Source organism: Macaca fascicularis, chromosome 8, assembly GCF_037993035.2.
Source record: "Macaca fascicularis isolate 582-1 chromosome 8, T2T-MFA8v1.1".
In the NCBI taxonomy this organism is placed as follows: Eukaryota; Metazoa; Chordata; class Mammalia; order Primates; family Cercopithecidae; genus Macaca; species Macaca fascicularis.
Window position 1 is genome coordinate 34,193,650 of NC_088382.1, and position 18,373 is coordinate 34,212,022.

Consider the following 18,373-nt stretch of genomic DNA (forward strand, 5'->3'; position numbering starts at 1 on the left):
GAAGATAATTCGTCTGTTGGAATCTTTTTTCTCCTGCTACCAGTTGAGCAATGAATGAATAAATGCACACAAAAAGATACATGAAAGGAGATCACATATGTGAAAGAAAATAACATAGTGTCTAGCATATGGTGGGTATGTGATAAATAAATGATACAGTAGTTTCTTAATAAATAGGAGGGGGTTGTTTCCTGCTAAATAGAGAGCAGGCTTCAGCTTGAAGCTCTTCACTAATGCATAATTACTACTTCACTATGTGAGAGATTCAGAATATAATTAGTTATTTTCAGTATTTAGGCTTTTGCTTATTGGGGCAGGGGCAAGAGGATAGAATGCAGAAAGGAGATGCTCTTTTTTTGTTGTTAGTGCTTACACTTTGTGAGTATGGGGAAAAGAACATTCAATCTGGTGGTTCTTGGTGTTTTTAACCTTTTACTCTCTGGCCTCCTTGGAGAACTGTCAGGAAAGTTTTTAATTTTCACTCTCCTGCTTTGAGATCCATGAATCAAGAAGAGGTAGAAGTATGTCCTGAGAGACAAAGACACTTTTCAACTTAGTAGCCTCAGCCTTCGAGCTGATTTGAGAGAGGTGTTGAGTGCCCAGACACCATGCCAAATTGCTTTGACCTGCAACAGTAATGAGAGACAGAGGGATTAGAGAATTCAAGGAAAACATGAAGCACAGCAAGCCATCTCTACAATTTCATTAAATATCCCCATAGTGGGAAAGCAACTAACAACACGTTCCTCCAGCCAGGAGTGGGGAATCTCTAACTCACTTTTAGGGGAGTTCTGAGGACAGACACAAGGTCTATAGCCTTCCAAAATCTGAGAGTAGCAGCATTTGTTTTAAGGTTGCATAGAAAAAAAATGAGCTGGCCTCTTCTGGGCAGGGTGTATCATTCATTCATTTATTCACTCACTAATTTCATTCAGCTCAATGAATAACGAGCGTCTATTATGTGCCAGACTCTGTCTTAGGTCGTGGAGATACTCTATTAAATGAAGATATTTAAAGTTGACAGTGATGCTGAGAGGGAGGTGTAAAAAGAAGGAAAGAAAATGAGGAAGACTAGATTGTTATTGACCCGGGTTAATAGGGATAATGGTCAAATTAGAAACAAACAAAGAGGCCGAGACAGGCAGATCACGAGGTCAGGAGATTGAGACCATCCTGGCAAACACGGTGAAACCCTGTCTCTGCTAAAAACGGGCGTGGTGGCGGGCACCTGTAGTCCCGGCTACTTGGGAGGCCGAGGCAGGAGAATGGCGTGAATCCAGGAGGCGGGGCTTGCAGTGAGCCAAGATCACGCCATTGCACTCCAACCAGGGCGACAGAGCAAGACTCCGTCTCAAAAAAAAAAAAAAAAAAAAAAAGAAACAAACAAAGAAGTATATAAACAAACTAGAGAACATGGAGAGATTAGTAGGATTGCATCAGAAAAAAAAGAAAGCTTTACCGGAGGATGAAAAAGAATAGGTATGTAAAAGGGAAGTAGTAAGAGAGAGAGAAGAGCTTGCAAAAGCTGCGTTTGCCTAAAACTAATTGTGAAGATCTTGAAGATGGACAGCTGAGAGCTTTCATGCCAACTTCTGTGAGTGTTGAATTAGAAAAAGAAGGCATAAGAAGGGAAAAAAGGATAAACATATTACGTTTGAATAAGTGACTCACTCTTTTGGAATTTTCTTTTTGGTCAAATTTATTTTTGAATTGATAATACTTGGTTTCAGAAAAAAGTAAGTATGTATACAGTAAAAAAATGTCTCTTTCCTAATCTAACACACAGTTACTCTTTCCTAAGGCACCAATTGTGTTTGTTTCTTGTATGTCCTTCCATGGATATTGTAGTAGTCCATTTTGCACTGCTGTAAAAAATACCTGAGAGGCACTTTATAAAGAAAAGAGGCCTAATTGGCTCACAGTTCTGCAGGCTGTAGAGGAAGCATGGCAGCATCTGCTTCTGGGGAGTCCTCAGGAAACTTACAATCATGGTGGAAGGTGAAGGGGAAGCAAGCACGTCTTAGGTGGCTAGAACAGGAGAAAGAGAGAAGGTGGGGGGAGGTGCTACACACTTTTAAACAACCAGATCTCGTGAGAACTCTATCATGAGAACAGCACCAAGGGGATGGTGCTAAACCATTCATGCAGGACCCACCCCCACGATCCAATCATCTCCCACCAGGACCTATCTCTAACACTGGGGATTACAATTCAACATGAGATTTGGGTGAGGACACAGATCCAAATCATATCAGATATTATGCAAATACAAGTACATGCAGTAGTATTTTTAAAATACAAGTTCTAAAGCAAATACAAGTATATGCAGTAGTATTTTTTCTCTTTTTATGTAAATGGTACCATAGTAAATATGGAGGGGAAAGTATTGAAGTTCTTCTGTGATCAGAATTGCAATTTGGGAGAAAATGCACTGTTTGGTACTGAATACAATCAGATAAAGGACCAAAGTGTGTGTATCTGTCATAGATAAGCTCCTTGGGGAAAAGGTTCGGGGTCTCTGAGACATGTGTGTGGATTGTTCTAGCCACTTGGTCTTGTAGTGCCTCTTCCTTGGTTGATGTTCTCTGGTGGATAACATGTCCTGACTACTCCAGTCTTTCCATCTACAAACCTCTTCCCCAGACTGTCTTTTTCCCAGTGTTCCAGTCCTTCTCCTTTCAAGGTCTTGACCAAGCAACCAAACCATTTGCCACTGTCCATGAGTCTGCATAGTTTTAGCTTGGGGCATTTTTCTTTTGCACAAAGTGGATGACCCCAGGTGCACCAACAGAAGCTCTCTCCATTGGGAGGATCTCCCTTCTCCGTTGATCTTCAGAGTCACCTCTGAGTGGGGTTATAGTGCAGCAGCAGTCCAGTTTTCACTTGTACCCACATATTGAGCTGAATCATCCATGAACCAAGCCCTGTCTCTTTTCTTCTCTATGAACTGTTCACAAGGGCCTTGTTATGTAAACACAGGTGTGAGCTGAAGGAGAGGTGCTGGTGCAATAGTGGTGAATGACATGGGGGCTAGGGCACCTGCTCATAGAGCTTATTTTTGCCCTTTTTCCCTTTGCATGTACTCGATCCTGAATGTGTAACTTCCATCTTAGAATGAAATGCTGCTGAATGCACCTGACCTTATAACTTTGTGGGTGTGACAGATCCAGTTCATGATGGGTAGTTCTGGACACGTGGTCAATTCCTGTCCCACAGCCAAGCATTCCCTCTCTACCAGAACCTAATAGCATACCAGGAGCTGCTTTTCAGATGGTTTATAATTACCTGCTGCAGACGGCATGATTTGACCCCAGAACCCTAGGGATCTGCATTGTGATTTTTATGTTGGAATAAAATCCATATGGCATCTTTGCCTATTAGAGAAATTAGCAGATTTCTCTAATAGCATAGGATTAGCTGGGTCAAATGGCAAAGTGACAGATTTGTACTGCAGGCTGGATCTGCTGCAGAACCCTTTACTACTCTGGGCCTACTCAAAGCAGGAAGCTTCCTTGTTATTTGGTAAAAACATAGGCCAGAGCTGTATTTCTGAGTGTAGAATATGATAGCTCCAGAACCCAAAGATCCCTTCTAGGTGTTTTGGTTCCCTGCTACTAAATTGTGACATACATTAGTGTGTCCTTCAATTTTGTGGGGATATCCCATCATGCCTTAGACCATTGACCTTGAATATCTTTGCTGATGTAGTAGGCCCTTGAAACTTTGCTGTTTTATTTTCTCTATTGTCTAGAATGTGTGTCTTACTGAAGCTTCCAACACACTTGCCACTGTTTGTTTATCTGGGCCAACCAACATAGTGTCAACAATCCAATAGGCCAAGGTGATATTCTGCAGAATGGCCAGAGAATTCAGTTCCCTCTGGGCCGTAGTTTGACATAGCCCTGTGTCAATACAGTAAACATATAGTCTATCTCAAGTGAATGTAAACTTTCTAATCTGTCTTTCTGAGACAGAAAAGAAGGCATTTGATAGTTTAATGGCCACATACTATGTACCAGAAGCACGGTTAATCTGCTCCAACAAAGATACCACATCTGACACAGCAGGTACAATTTGGGCTACTATTTAGTAGAGTTTGAGGTAGTCCACTGTTATGTTCCAAGATCCAATTTTTTGTAGGACCTAGATTGAAGAAGTGGATGTTTGATGTGACCCACTAATCCCTGCATCCTTTAGGTCTCTAAGAATAGAATGAATCTCTGCCATTCCTCCCTGGATATGATATTGTTTTTTAACTTACTATCATTCGAAGGTGGTAGGGGAGACTTCTAGTTCCCATTTTGTTAAATTTCACCCCAAACCAAGTAACAAATATAGAGTATTCTGCCAACTATTAAGTATGTCTAGTTCAATAATACATGCATACATACACACATACTCACGTTTGCAAGATACAAAAATAAATCAATTGTATACATAAATATCAATTATATTTTATAGGATAGGAATGAACAATAAGAAAAATTATAAAAACACATGAGTGATAGTAAAATCAAAATTGTGAATATTTAGGAATATATCTGGAAAAAGATGTGCAAGATGTGTAAATTTAAAACTACAGCTCATGAGATAAAAATAAGAGCTAAATAAATGGAGAGGTATATAACTTTCGTGGGTCAAAAGACTCAATATTGTTAAAATCTCAATTCTCCCCAAATTGATATATAGATTGAATGCAGTCCCTTCAAAAATTCCATCAGGTTTTATTTTAGACACTAGGAAACTGACTCTCAAATTCATTTGGAAATGCAAAGGACCTAGAATAGCCAAAATGATGTTATAAAGGGTAAGAAAGTTGAGAGACTAATGCTTCTGATTTCAAGACATATTAATCAGGACAGTGGAGTGTTGGCACCTAGATATATAAATATATCAATGGAGTAGAATAGAAAGTCCAGAAATAGAGCCATGCATATATGGACAACAGATTTTCAACAAAGATGCAAGGGTAAGTCAATGGAAATGAAAAGTCTTTGCAACAAATTGTGTTAGAATTATTTGATATTCTTTTGCAAAAAAATGAACTTTGACCTATATCCTAAACCATGTGCTAAAACTGTGTACAAAATGTGTCATAGACCTAAACATGATATATACAATTATAAAATTTATGGAAGGAAACATTGGAGAAAATCTTTGTGACCTCAGGTTAGGCATAGAGATTTTAGCTGTGGAACCAAAAGCACAGTTTGCAAAAGAAACAATTGATAAGGTGAGCTTTACCAAAATTAAATCCAATTCAAATGTTCTTTGAAAGCCATTGCTAAAAAAAAAAAAAAAAAAAAAAAAATGAAAAGGCAAGCCATAGAGTGGGAGAAAACATTTGCAAATCCTATATAAGAACTTGTTTAAAAAACTCTTAAAATGCAAACAAGGCGATCAAAAAATGGGCAAACCAAAAATGGGCAAAGATTTGACACTCGGCCAAAGAAGATATATGGATAGTAAATAAGCATGTGAAAAGATTCACAACATCCCTAGTCATTAGGGAAACGTCAATTAAAACCACAACAGATGCCCCAACATCCTATTCGAATGGTGAACATTTAAAAAGCCGACCATACCAAGTATTGGTGGGGATATTGAAGGACTGCTGCTGGGAATGTAAAGCGGAACAAGCACTTTGGAAAATAGTTCGACAGTTTTGTAAAAAGTTAACATATACTTACCATGTGATCCAGTCATTCTATTCCTAGGTGTTTACCAAAGAGAAGTGAAAGCAAATGTACGTTAACAGTACTTGAATACAACTTTTTATAGGAGCTTTACTTTTAATAGCCAAAGACCGAATTAAACCAAATGTTCATCAATAAATGAATAAATGAACACATTCAGCATCCATATACATTCAGCATATCCATATCCTGGGATAATATAAAGAAATGAACTATTGATACACACAACAATATGTCTGAACCTTGGGCCGGGCGCGGTGGCTCAAGCCTGTAATCCCAGCACTTTGGGAGGCCGAGACGGGTGGATCACGAGGTCAGGAGATCGAGACCATCCTGGCTAATACGGTGAAACCCCGTCTCTACTAAAAAAATACAAAAAAATAGCCGGGCGAGGTGGTGGGCGCCTGTAGTCCCAGCTACTCGGGAGGCTGAGGCAGGAGAATGGCGTGAACCCGGGAGGCGGAGCTTGCAGTGAGCTGAGATCCGGCCACTGCACTCCAGCCTGGGCGACAGAGCGAGACTCCGTCTCAAAAAAAAAAAAAAAAAAAAAAAAAAATGTCTGAACCTCAAAATAAATATGCTGAGTAAAAGAAGCCAGATAAAAAAGAGTACATATTGTATGAGTCAATTTAAAACTCTAGAAAACGCAAACTTATCTATGTTGATGAAAAGTAGGTCAGTGGTTGCCTGGTGATAGGATCATAATGGGTGTCAAAGAGGGAAGGAAACTTTTTTTTTTTTTTTTTGAAACAGAGTCTCACTCTGTTGCCCAGGCTGGAGTGCAGTGGCGTGATCTCAACTTACTGCAATCTCTGCTTCCTGGGTTCAAGCGATTCTGCTGCCTCAGCCTCCCGAGTAGCTGGGACAGGGTTTCACCATGTTGGTTGGCCAAGATGGTCTCCATCTCTTGACCTCATGATCTGCCTGCCTTGGCTTCCCAAAGTGCTGGGATTACAGGCGTGAGCCACCGTGCCTGGCCAGGGAAGGGAACTTTTTTTGGTAATGAATATATTTATTATTATTATTATTTTTAAAATTCTCCTAGATCCTGAGGATATGCTTATTCTTTTGATTGTAGTGAAGGTTTCATGGTTGTATACATACTCAACACTTATCCAGTAGTACATTTGAAATATGCACAGTGGTTTGTATGTCATTTATGCTAAAATAAAATAATTAAAATGTGCATCTTTTATGACCAAGATACTTCATTTAAGGTATGTGTAAAATGTGTTTAATAGAGCCTTGGTTGACACTGTAAAAATCTGTGAACAATGCAATGCCCACTATTAGGGGATTAGTTACATAAATTTTGATGCCTTCACACAATGGAATTATAAAGTACTAAAAAGAATTTTATTCATGTCTACACACAGAAAGATACTCAAGATATTTGAAATGTAAGAAATAGACTGGGCGTGGTGGTTTATGCCTATAATCCCAGCACTTTGGGAGGTCAAGGTGGATGGATTGCTTGAGCCCAGGAGTTCAAGATCAGGCTGGGCAATATGGTGAAACCCTGTTTCTACAAGAGAAAAAAAAATATATTAGCTGGGCATGGTGGCACATGCCTGTAGTTCCAGCTACTCAGGAGGCTGAAGTGGGAGGATTGTTTGAGCCCCAGAGGTCAAGGTTGCAGTGATCTGTGATCATGCCACTGCACCTCAGCCAATGTGAAAGAGCCAGACCCTGTCTCAAAATAAATAAATAAATAAATAAATAAATAAATAAATAAATTGCTGCTGGAGATATACAATGGTACAGCCACTGCAGACAACAGTTTGACAGTTATTCCAAAAACTAAACGTAGAGTTACCATATGACCCAGAAATTCCACTTCCCAGTATCATATATAGCCAAGAGAATTGAAAATACGTGTTCATGTAAAAACTTGTACATGAATGCTCATAGCAGCATTATTCATAATAGCCAAAAAGTGGAAACAACCCAAATGTCCATCTGATAAATGGATAAACAAAAAGTGCTCTATCCATATGATGGAATATTATTCATAAAAAGGAATAAAAAGGAATGAAGTACTGGCGTATCCTACAGCTTGGGTTAACCTGAAGGAAGCCAGACATAGAAAGCCACATATTGTATGATTCTGTTGATATGTAATGTCCAGAATGGGGAACCCGTAGAGACAGTAGATTAATGGCTAACAGAGGCTGAGTGAGAGGAAGAATTGGGACTGATTGCTAACAGATACGGCATTTGTTTTTGCAAGGATGAAAATATTCTAGGTGATGTGGTGATGGTTACATAACACAGTAAATATAATAAAACAACCAAATATACCCTTTCGAATAGTGAATTTTATGTTATATGAAGTACATATCAATTTGTTTTTATTACGAATCCTCATTTCAGTAGAGTTTTAAAATATTCCAAAGGGGAATAAATATTAATCCATCTACAGAATTTCTCTTGCTGTTTTAAGTATATTCTGATTTGCACGTGTAAATAATGCATGCTTATGAAAGAGTCTGAACTTCCGTGGTGACCTTCACAAGTCCAAGTCAATTCCTAAAACAGGCAATGGTCAAAATACTGAATGATGTTGTACCACATACAGCCTGACAAAAATGCTAAAGACTGTGTAAGGAATATCCACATGTTTCTGAGGGTCATTTCCCTGGAAACAGCTTCCTTATGGCCCTTGGAAGGTGGAAAAGCTCCTGTTTCATAAAAATGTGATAAGAGGTCCTCTTTTTCAATAAACTGTTGATAGATCCCATTGGTAAGGTCATCAGTCTCCAGGGGTACATCTTTAACTGGAAAGATCCTGTAATGTTCATGTGTGACTGTTGGTTTCCGGTACCCAAGGATCCAGGTTTGAATACTGATAGGTTCAGCTTTAGGATAAGCTATCATTGTATCCATTATCCACTGGAGGCCTTTTGATTTGCTAATTCTTTAGCACGTCCTCCTGCTGGACTTCCATTTCCCTCTTGTGCTAAAAGTGCATTCAAAATAATTTTTGTTGCCCCAAACCTTGGCAGAGTAACATGTGTATGAAATGGCAAGTTATTTTTCTCTGCAAATGCCCGACTTGTTTCTCGCCTCTTCCTGAGGAAGCCCCTTTCTGGAAACAAAATAATCCATTTTCAATCTCTGCTCCTGTAATTACTTTCTAAGTGCTCCTTGAGAAGCAGCAGCTGTTGGTCACAATAAGATCTTCCCTGTCTTATAAAAAAGTCTCCGTGAACTGGAGAAACAATTCCAAAGTTGATGTACTTAAAAATATGATCCATCAACCACATCATCTGAGCAGCAACCAGTCCTTTGTCCTGGAGGCGCATCATCAGTGTGCACACATCTGCTGTAGCCTGATGATTCACCAACATCACTGCTTCATCTTTTGAAATTGCTTTAACATCTTCTCCACATTCTATCTTTTTTTTTCTTTTTCTTTTTTTTTTTTTTGGAGACAGAGTCTAGCTCTGTCACCCAGGCTGGAGTGTAGTGGTGGTGTGATCTCGGCTCACTGCAACTTCCACCTCCCAGGATCAAGCAATTCTCCTGTCTCAGTCTCCCAAGCAGCTGGGATTACAGGTGCCCACCACCATGCCCAGCTAATTTTTGTGTATATATATCTATTATCTGAGATGGAGTTTCACTATTTTTGCCCAGGCTGGAGTGCAATGGCGTGATCTTGGCTCACTGCAACCTCTGCTCCCCCGGTTCAAGCGATTCTCCTGCCTCAGCCTCCTGAGTAGCCAGGATTACAGGCACCCGCCACCACACCTGGCTAATCAATTTTTTAAAGTATTATTTTTGAAAAGTTGTGAAGAGCAAAGTTGCAATGTTAAGAAAAGAAATTTGGATATAGTATAATTGGGTATAGTAAACATAATTTTATTTAAAAATTAAGGCCCTGTGTGGTGGCTCATGCCTGTAATCCCAGCACTTTGGGAGGCCAAGGTGGGCAGATCACTTGAGGCCATAAGTTTGAGACAAGCCTGGCCAACATGGCAAAACCCCATCTCCACTAAAAAAAAAAAAAAAAAAAAAAAAAGAAAAATTAGCTGGGAGTGGTGACACATGCCTGTAATCCCAGCTACTCGGGAAGCTGAGGCAGGAGAATCACTTGAACCTGTGGGGTGGAGGTTGCAGTGAGCCAAAGTTGCACCATTGCACTCCAGTTCAGGTGACAGAGCAAGACTCTGTCTCAAAATGTATATATATATTCCAAATTAATTGATATACATACATATATATGCTTAGACATACAAAAAGATTTTTAAAATTATATACACATGTTAATACATGTATATAATTAATTTGGAGGACTATTCACTGAACTGCGGACAATGAATAGTAGAGTTTTGCTATTAAATATGCCATATCAAAATCATTTTAAAATCACCTTTTAAGTGAAAATCATTTTATACTTACTATTTGTACAAACGTAGCTTTTTGTTTATTGAAAGAAATGGTTTTCATTCAATAGATAAGATATATATGTGAGATATTTGTATGTTAAAATAGTTTTTTTTTTTTTTTTTTGGTTCTTTTTGAAATAGAGTCTTGCTCTGTTGCCCAGGTTGGAGTGCAGTGGTGCACTCACAGCTCACAGCAGCCTTGACCTCTGGAGGCTCAAGCAGTCCTCTAACCTCAGCCTCCTGAGTAGCGGGGACCACAGGCATGTGCCATCACTCCCAGCTAGTATATTTATTTAATTTTTTGTAGAGACAGGGTTTTGCTATGTTGCCCAGGTTGGTCTTGAACAGCTGGGCTCAAGGGATCCTCCCACCTCAGCCTCCCAAAACAGTCTCTAAAGTTTTAAAGTATTTTATTTTTTGCAATAGAAAACTAACAATTGAGCTTAAGAGTATTCACTAATACTTTAATATTACTTTTATGTTTATTACTTATGGACAGCTCAGATTCTAATTAGGGTGATTCTTTTCCCTCAATTGTGAGTATAGGAATACAAATTATCTCCCTCTCAAACTGAGCAAAATAAGCATGACCATTTCATTAATGGCTGAGATTCGCCTTGTGATCTCAAATGCCTCCATGCAACAGCATGGCAGCCCTGGGAATGTGCCTCTCCGACCTCCTGCTTCAGGGAGGGTAAGTAACTAAAGGCACAAACTGTTGTGTACTGACTTCCATTACTGTGTTCAGGCCAGGGCTCTGCTTCCCCTGCACTGTTCCCGTTGACTGCTCATGGCAGGATACTAAGGCAGGCCCATTTCTGAAGACAGAGGACTCCTCTAAAAAGCACCTTTGGCTTGAGCATTCCCTGTTAGCCTTGCTGAATCTTCCTTATTGCAATGCTGCAAGCTAAGCTGTTTGTTCTCTCCTTCATAGGGGTGGGATCATAATGGAATCTGACGTCTCACCAGCCTCCTCCAGCCCCCCCGTTTTCCCTCACCAACATTTGAACCAGTACATCTCTTATGTGTCTAATCCTATCTTGGCTTTGGCTTCTCAGATGTCCTGTGCTAGCAAAAGTAGTACCAAGAATGATCCAAGAAAACAGGTGGTAAGATTGTGATTTGGAATTGACCTACTAACACTCCAGTGGGCAAAAAGGATATTAACTTGGTTGATAGGTGGGGTATGGATGGTCGGTAGCATAAGGGAGTAAGTCAAAGGTGAAAGTTTCATCGATGGTGACCTGGGAAGATGTCCTGGTGGGGAGGAAAGATGTTGCAGGTGTGATGATTGAAGCATTTGAAACTTATGGAGAGAAAAATGTCCTCAAAGACAGCAGAATTGTTGGCTGTTTACTGCTAAGTTGTATTGCTGCTAGCTAAGGGATAATGAGAGCAGTTAAGCAAGGAGTAAATGGCTAAGTGTGGGAGGCAAGAGGCTTTTTGGCATCTTACAAGAAGGCCCTTACCTCCTGCAGTGTGGGAGAGCAGATGTGATTGAACGGGTGAAAATCAGATAGTTAGAATTGCAGAGATCCCTAGATGTTTGAATATTCAGTTAAGAATAGGTTGCCAGTGGTGGGGGCTGGGGGAGTTTGGGGAACACCTGGGACCCTGGGAAAACTTGGGACCCTGAAAACTGGGATGAGGGTATGTAGGCAGAGGCCCTTGAATATATTGTCTAGGCAGACTGCCGCTTTCTTTCCCAATCCTTTGGGCTTGCAAAAGTGCCCCATCCTTTCTGGTAAGAGCTAGTGCTTCTATTGTGTAAGAAGATGCTGCAGAGGCCTCTCCTTCACAAGGCAACACATGTTCCCTCAGTAGGTGTCCTCATCTCTCCTGCCTGAAAACTAAGGTTCAGTCCCAGCATAACGCGGGTGGGTACATGCTGGGGACGATTAAGTAAAAAGGAGACTATACACCAGATGAGTCGCAAGAATGAGCCAGTGGGAACCAGAGGAGGGCACCTTGGCCTGTACTTTGAGAGTGCTTGATCAAAGGACTTGGAATGGAAGTTTCTCAGAAACTGAGATCTAACACGTTGGCCAGGACCCCAGGGAATAGGACAAACTCACTGCGAGGGTGGTTCTTAGAAGTCTGGGAAGAGTGATGACCAATGCACAGTGAAGTGGAAAATTCCGAGTTGCCTTTAGCAGGAAGGACTTCTGCAACAGGTCCAGGCTGCAGTGCAAGCAACACTGCTCATTGGTCCATAGGATCAGAGGAAGGGATAAAGAGGCTGAGGGAAGTGGGGGCTTGAGAATGTACCCTAGGAACATTCAGGCTCCTGCCACTTCAGTGACATTTTTTAGGAGGTTTATTAGGGCATGCCAGGACCTCTTCTCAAAAGTGAAAAAAAAAAAAAAAAAAAAAGAAGCAGGCACCACTTATATCCCTACTCCATACAGGAAGCTGAGCATCCGGCAAACCTCTTTGGGTTCAGGAGATGACACATTCCACAGATCAGAACACTGCTCTGCTGCATATACTGCCAGCTTTGAGCAGGTCTCAGAGCAGGAAAGGGCACTGCGGCAGGTGAACTGGCCCTAATTCTTAGTCTGCATGACTGGGCAGATCCAAGCCTTTGGAATGTCACTGTAGGGAAAAGAAGCAGTGGGAAAAGACAGAGTTTGTATCAAGCCCCAGGGAGAGAATCACCTTGCAGCCCCTGGGATTCTGGAGGAAGATCATGCAAACCACTGCAGAGAATTACACACCTTTTGAGAAGTCGCTATTGCATGCCTGTAATCCCCGCACGTTGGGAAGTCGAGGTAGGAGTTTGACCAGCCTGGGTGATACAGAGAGACCCTGTCTCTATTAAAAAAAAAAATTAGCTAGGCACGGTGGTGTGTGCCTGTCGTCCCAGCTACTTGGGAGGCTGAGGTGGGAGGATTCCTCAAGCCCGGGAGGTTGAGGCTGCCGTGAGCTATGATCGCATAGGCAGTCCAAACTGCCTTATTCCTTTCAGCTTCAATAGATACATCAGTGCCCTCTCCCATCTCACATGTATGGCCATGTGGAAGTTCCCATAGGACAACTGAAGGAGAAGGGAAAAGCCTGAACTTAGTTGATAGATGAGGTGGGTCTGTATGTAGATGCAAACTGAAAACTGGTGAGGTGGCTTTGAAAGACAGTGGAGAGGGAGAATCTTCCCAATGAGCAGAGGTGCAAGCAGTGCACCTGGTCATCTACTTGGCAAGGAGGAAGTGGCCTGGGTAAGCATATTTATAGTTCCTGGGCAGTGATCAATGGCCTGGCTATCTGGCCAGGAGCCTGGAAGGAAAAGGACTGGAAGATTGGGTCTAAGAGGCCTGGGGTAGAGGCTTGTGGGTGCACATATGGGAGCAGGCACACACTATGAAAACTTTTTTTTTTTTTTTGAGATAGAGTCTTACTCTGTAACCCAGACTGCTGTGCAGTGGTGCAATCTTGATTCACTGCAACCTCCACCTCCCAGATTCAAGTGATTCTCCTGCTTCAGCCTCCCGAGTAGCTGGGATTACAGACATGCACCACCACGCCTGGATAATTTTTTGTTGTGGTATTTTTAGTAGAGATGGGGTTTTACTATGTTGCCCAGGCTGGTCTCCAACACCCGGCCTCAAGTGATCCGCCCACCTCGGCCTCCCAAAGTGCTAGGATTACAGATGTAAGCCACCACACCTGGCCCAGACTGTGAAGAGTTTTGTATCACATGTTAATGTCCACCAGAAGCCATCCATCATGGGAGAGGTATTGAACAACCAAGTTGACAAAGTGACTCAGACAGTTGACCTGACTCAGACTGCCATTGTCCACCTTGGAATTGGCAGGATGGGCACATCAACCGAGTGGCCATGGCAGCAGAGACAGAGGCATCCAACTAAGGGACCACTTCCCAGCAGAGGAGGTGGATGGTGTAGGTAGAACATGAAAACCACACCATCCAAAAACTAGCATCACAGAATGGAGAAAGAGCCTGTGAGTCAGTTATGCTCCCTGCAGAAGGAAATCTGAGAGACGCATTTTCATGGCCACCACAGACTCCTATTGGCACTGAACGGCTCTACGTCTCCACCTAAATGGCCCACAGGTCCAGCTGTGGTGCTCTGAAATCTATCATCACGTTTGCTCCCAGCCAATAACTGAGTGTGACAGAGATACTAAGCAGGTTGAATGCGCAAGATGCTGGCCTCTTCTGAAGAGTGACTTTGGTTCAAGGACTCCCCTAGGCCTGGCTGAAACTTGCTTATAATTGCACTGCAGTCTAAGAAATAACTTCCTTCCTACCTCCTTCCCCTTTCCTCCTCTCTTCTCCTTTACAGGGGGCGGACTTGCATCTGAGTCTGATGTCTCCTCCACTGGCTCCTTCTCCATTTTCCCTCACTGGCATTTCCTCTAATAAATCTCTTGCACATCTAATTCCATCTTGGCATCTGCTTCTTGGAGGACCCAGACTAACACAGATGGCATGTATACGTGCTGATGGGTGTCTAAGGCAGAAAGGCAACTATGTCAATCTTGCATGCTAAGTGTAGTCAACTGGGAGCAGCTGCCAGGAGAATGCTGAGTTGAGAAAGACTCTAGAGCTGTATCTGGCCATTTGAAATAAATACTATGGCCTACCTTTTTTTTTTTTTTTTTTTGAGACAGGGTCTTGCTCTGTCACCCAGGCTGGAGTGCAGTAGCATGATCACAGCCCACTGAAGCCTCGACCTCCTGGGCTCAAGCGATCCTCCAGCCTCAGCCTCCTGAGTAGCTGGGACTACAGGTACATGCCACCAAGCCCGGCTAATTTTTAAATTTTTTCTAGAGATGGAGTTTCACCATGTTGCCTAGGCTGGTCTTGAACTCCTGGGCTCAAGCAATCTGCCCGCCTCGGCCTCCTAAAATGCTGGGATTACAGGTGTGAGCTGCTCCCAGCTGCTATGGTTTATTGACGAGGTCTACCATTGAGGGTTAAGGGAGGAACATCTTGATCTTTCACCAGTCACCTCTGCTGAATTTGGATGTTCCCTAAATCTCTGTCAAGAAGGGTCATGGTCAGAGAGCTATTGTATGTAAAACTTTTGTTAATGATGAATGATATTTATAATGAGAGTGAATGATTAATGATACTTAATGACTAATAATAATGATTATTAAAAAAAAGGCCAGGCACAGTGGCTTATGCCTATAATCCTAGCACTTTGGGAGACCAAGGCAGGAGGACTGGTTGAGGTCAGGAGTTTGAGGCTGCAGGGAGCTATGATCACGCCACTGCACTCCAGCCTGGGAGGTACAGTGAGACTCTATTTCTCAAAAACAAACAAACAAAATAATAACAATGATTATACAATAGTGTAATGATATGATTATGTAATATGATTAAAGATAATGCTTAATGATGAATGATATTTATAAAACAGTAGTCTATCATTGAAAATCCTAAGGTGATACTAAATGCAAGATAATATGTGGCTTAATCATATAAGCAATAATTTTCACACTGAATGATGGTGGGTCACATGCAATCTAGAAAAAAAAAAGATTTAAAGCATAAGGATTGGTTAGTGGTTTCCGTCTCTGACTTGGGGTGACTGTGCTCTGAGCCGATACGCTGATGGGGTTATTCCTGTTTTCTTGGCAGGTCTGTATCATGAAGCCCATCATAACATGATGCCATTCATGAATATTAGTCATTTTCCTTTATCTGATTTTATACTTGCCAATCAATGTGCTGACATTCAGCAGGTTTTAGAAGTAGATTTTCCAGCTGGGTGCAGTGGCTCATACCTGTAATCCCAGCACTTTGCAAGGATTGCTCAAGCCTAGGACTTTAAGACCAGGCTGGGCAATATAGGGAGATGCTGTCTCTACAAAAAGTAAACAATTAGCCAGGCATAGCGTCATGTGCCTGTGGTCCCAGCTATTTGGGAGGTTGAGGTAGGAGGATTGCTTGAGTCTGGGAGGTTGAAGCTGCAGTGAGCTGTGATCCTGCCATTGCACTGCAGCCTGAGTGACGAAGTCAGACCCTGTCTAAAAAAAAAAAAAAAAAAAAAAAAAAAACAAGCAGATTTTCCTACTGGAAAGAGAATGTGCTGACCAGTTGACATAGGTATTCTAGTCTGTCTAGCATTTGATTTCTTTCCTTTAAAAAAAAAGTCTTTTATAAATTATAAAACAATACAAGCTTATCATGAAATAACATTCAAAAAGTATAAAAGCAAACTTCAAAGTTCACTTCTTATGCACATCTTCTTTCCAATCCACTCCCTGGGTGTACCACTTTATTTTTTGTTGTAAGTTAATTGGTTTCTCCATTGAATATCTGATATTCAAGATGTTTTCTTTATGACCTTGTTTAAAAGGAATCTCTTGTGAATTCACTCAGAATGAACTAACAAAACTGAGTTTCATTTTTTTCTTTTTCTTTTTTACTTCTTCCTTCATCAAAGTCTTCTTAGCTACAAAAAACCCCTGAACTTCCAAATACACAAAACTGAGGGCCAGCCTTTTCATTCAGTCCTTTTGATCTTCACGTGCCAGTGTTCTGTTAAGTCTTTTATGATGGGAAACTTGCTTCACGAAAAGTGTAAGACGAGAACAATTTGGCAGAATATGTGTAGCGCTGAGTTCACTGCATTTCATGATTTATTCAGTCCTATGAACTACCACTCCCTTATTTTGTGTGTATTGTATTACTTTTTAGTTATTTTCCAAGAGTCTTTTCACCTCCCTTGAATCCCTGCCAAGGATAAAGGATAAAGTAGGAGTTAAGAAAAATAACTTTAGTCCTGGTGTAAGTCAGTATGCACCTAGTTCAACAGTTTTTTAAAAAGATCTCATGAAGACAAATCTGAAATGATGTAGACTGCAGATTGGCTTTTTTTTTTTTTTTATTATTGGCCATTTTTAAACTCAAAGCAATTTCTGATGAGAAAAATTACTTCCCTAATACAAGTACTGTTATGCTTTTAGTGTACATAGAATTTATTATAAAAGAGTTTCCTTACTGGAAAGAGAACATTTAGGTCTGTTTTTGAAAATGCTTTCCCGTAAGGATTTAGGGAAAACACCTTGAGCATAAGATCTCTAAGGGAAAATTACTGTTTTAGGAACAGAAAAGACAACTTACCAAAATAATGCTAATAAAGCTATAAAAATAGATGTAATTATGTAATTTAAAAATGGTTTCACTTAGAGAGGGACTACATTATTTTTATAGAGGAACTAAACTTACAAAGTATATTCATGTTATTTAAGGCTAAGATTTTTTAAAAATTTCGCTACTACCAATGAAAGCTGAGAAGCATTTTTCAGGATAATCTTTTTGATGGGACAAACGATGAAAATTAATACAGAAATCTGGTTGACTGCGGGTGTAAAATTAGAGATATTTTCATGTAGATTAAACAGATTTTTCTTCCAAAAGAAAATGTGGAATTAATTTGTAGCACATTTATTATTTACCAGTTTTCACAAAATGGAATACAGTTAAGGTAGTTACAAAAATATATTGTAGAAATATCTTTGGTGAGAGGCTGTGATTTAGTAAATATTGCATTTATTTCAGATAGTCACAGAAGTAAGCTTAAGTTCACATTGGCACTATTCTCTAAACTTCATTTTCTGATGTTAGAAGTTAGACACAATTTAACAGCTAGTTGAGGCAAAAATTACTGGGCCTGAAACTCTTTATATAATAAAGAACCATAGTAGTATGGGACTATCATTTCAGTAATCATACCTGCTAGATTATTAGACCAATAGGTTTGATCATCTTCTATTTAAGGTCAATGATTGTTGCTCAAGGAGCTTTAATACATTTGTTTCCATTTTTTCTTTTCAAATTTTAACATTACCCATGAGTTAGGCAAAGTACCAAGGTTGGAATGCAAATTTACGTAGTGCCTTTATATTGAGTTTATCTCTGGCTTGGGAGAAACAGCCCTCTGCCCTCATGAAGATATTGGCAGGTTCACGTGGCCTTCTGTTGTGATTTAATAGAGATGCAGAAGCTAAAAATCCAATAAAACCATTGCCATGAGTTTATCTATTATGACATTCTGGCATATGATGTCAGTTTGTCCTGGAAAATTCAAAATTAATTTTTTGTCACTATTTTCATACATGGGGAGTGAACTTTTAATATCAGCATATAGAAATGGCCTTTTCAATGTCATTTGAGTTGCAATAAAGGTTTTGAAGGCATACTTGCTTTCATGCAAATGTTATCTCCTGGCTCAACCAGGTGCTAAAACCTTATTAATAAATTACAAAATAGATAAAGGCACTGTAATAGACTGGATTGGCACATTTTTGATCTTC

The 18,373-nt window shown here is 40.5% G+C and overlaps 1 protein-coding gene and 1 pseudogene across 2 annotated transcripts in view; both read right to left on the reverse strand.

Annotated features, from left to right (window-relative positions):
• Positions 1–444: 444 nt before the first annotated feature.
• PURG (purine rich element binding protein G) overlaps positions 445–18,373 on the reverse strand; it is a 55,744-nt gene continuing 37,815 nt past the window's right edge. Inside the window, exon 3 of one of the 2 annotated variants that reach the window (XM_065519062.2) lies at positions 445–626. In XM_065519062.2, the coding sequence (XP_065375134.1) occupies positions 549–626 (78 nt within the window). In that variant the 3' untranslated portion in view covers positions 445–548. Of the gene's footprint in view, positions 627–16,456; positions 16,791–18,373 lie in introns of those variants that run through there. The other variant, XM_045398131.3, reaches the window with a different exon arrangement.
• On the reverse strand, positions 8,014–14,440 carry LOC102140712 (acyl-CoA:lysophosphatidylglycerol acyltransferase 1 pseudogene; annotated as a pseudogene).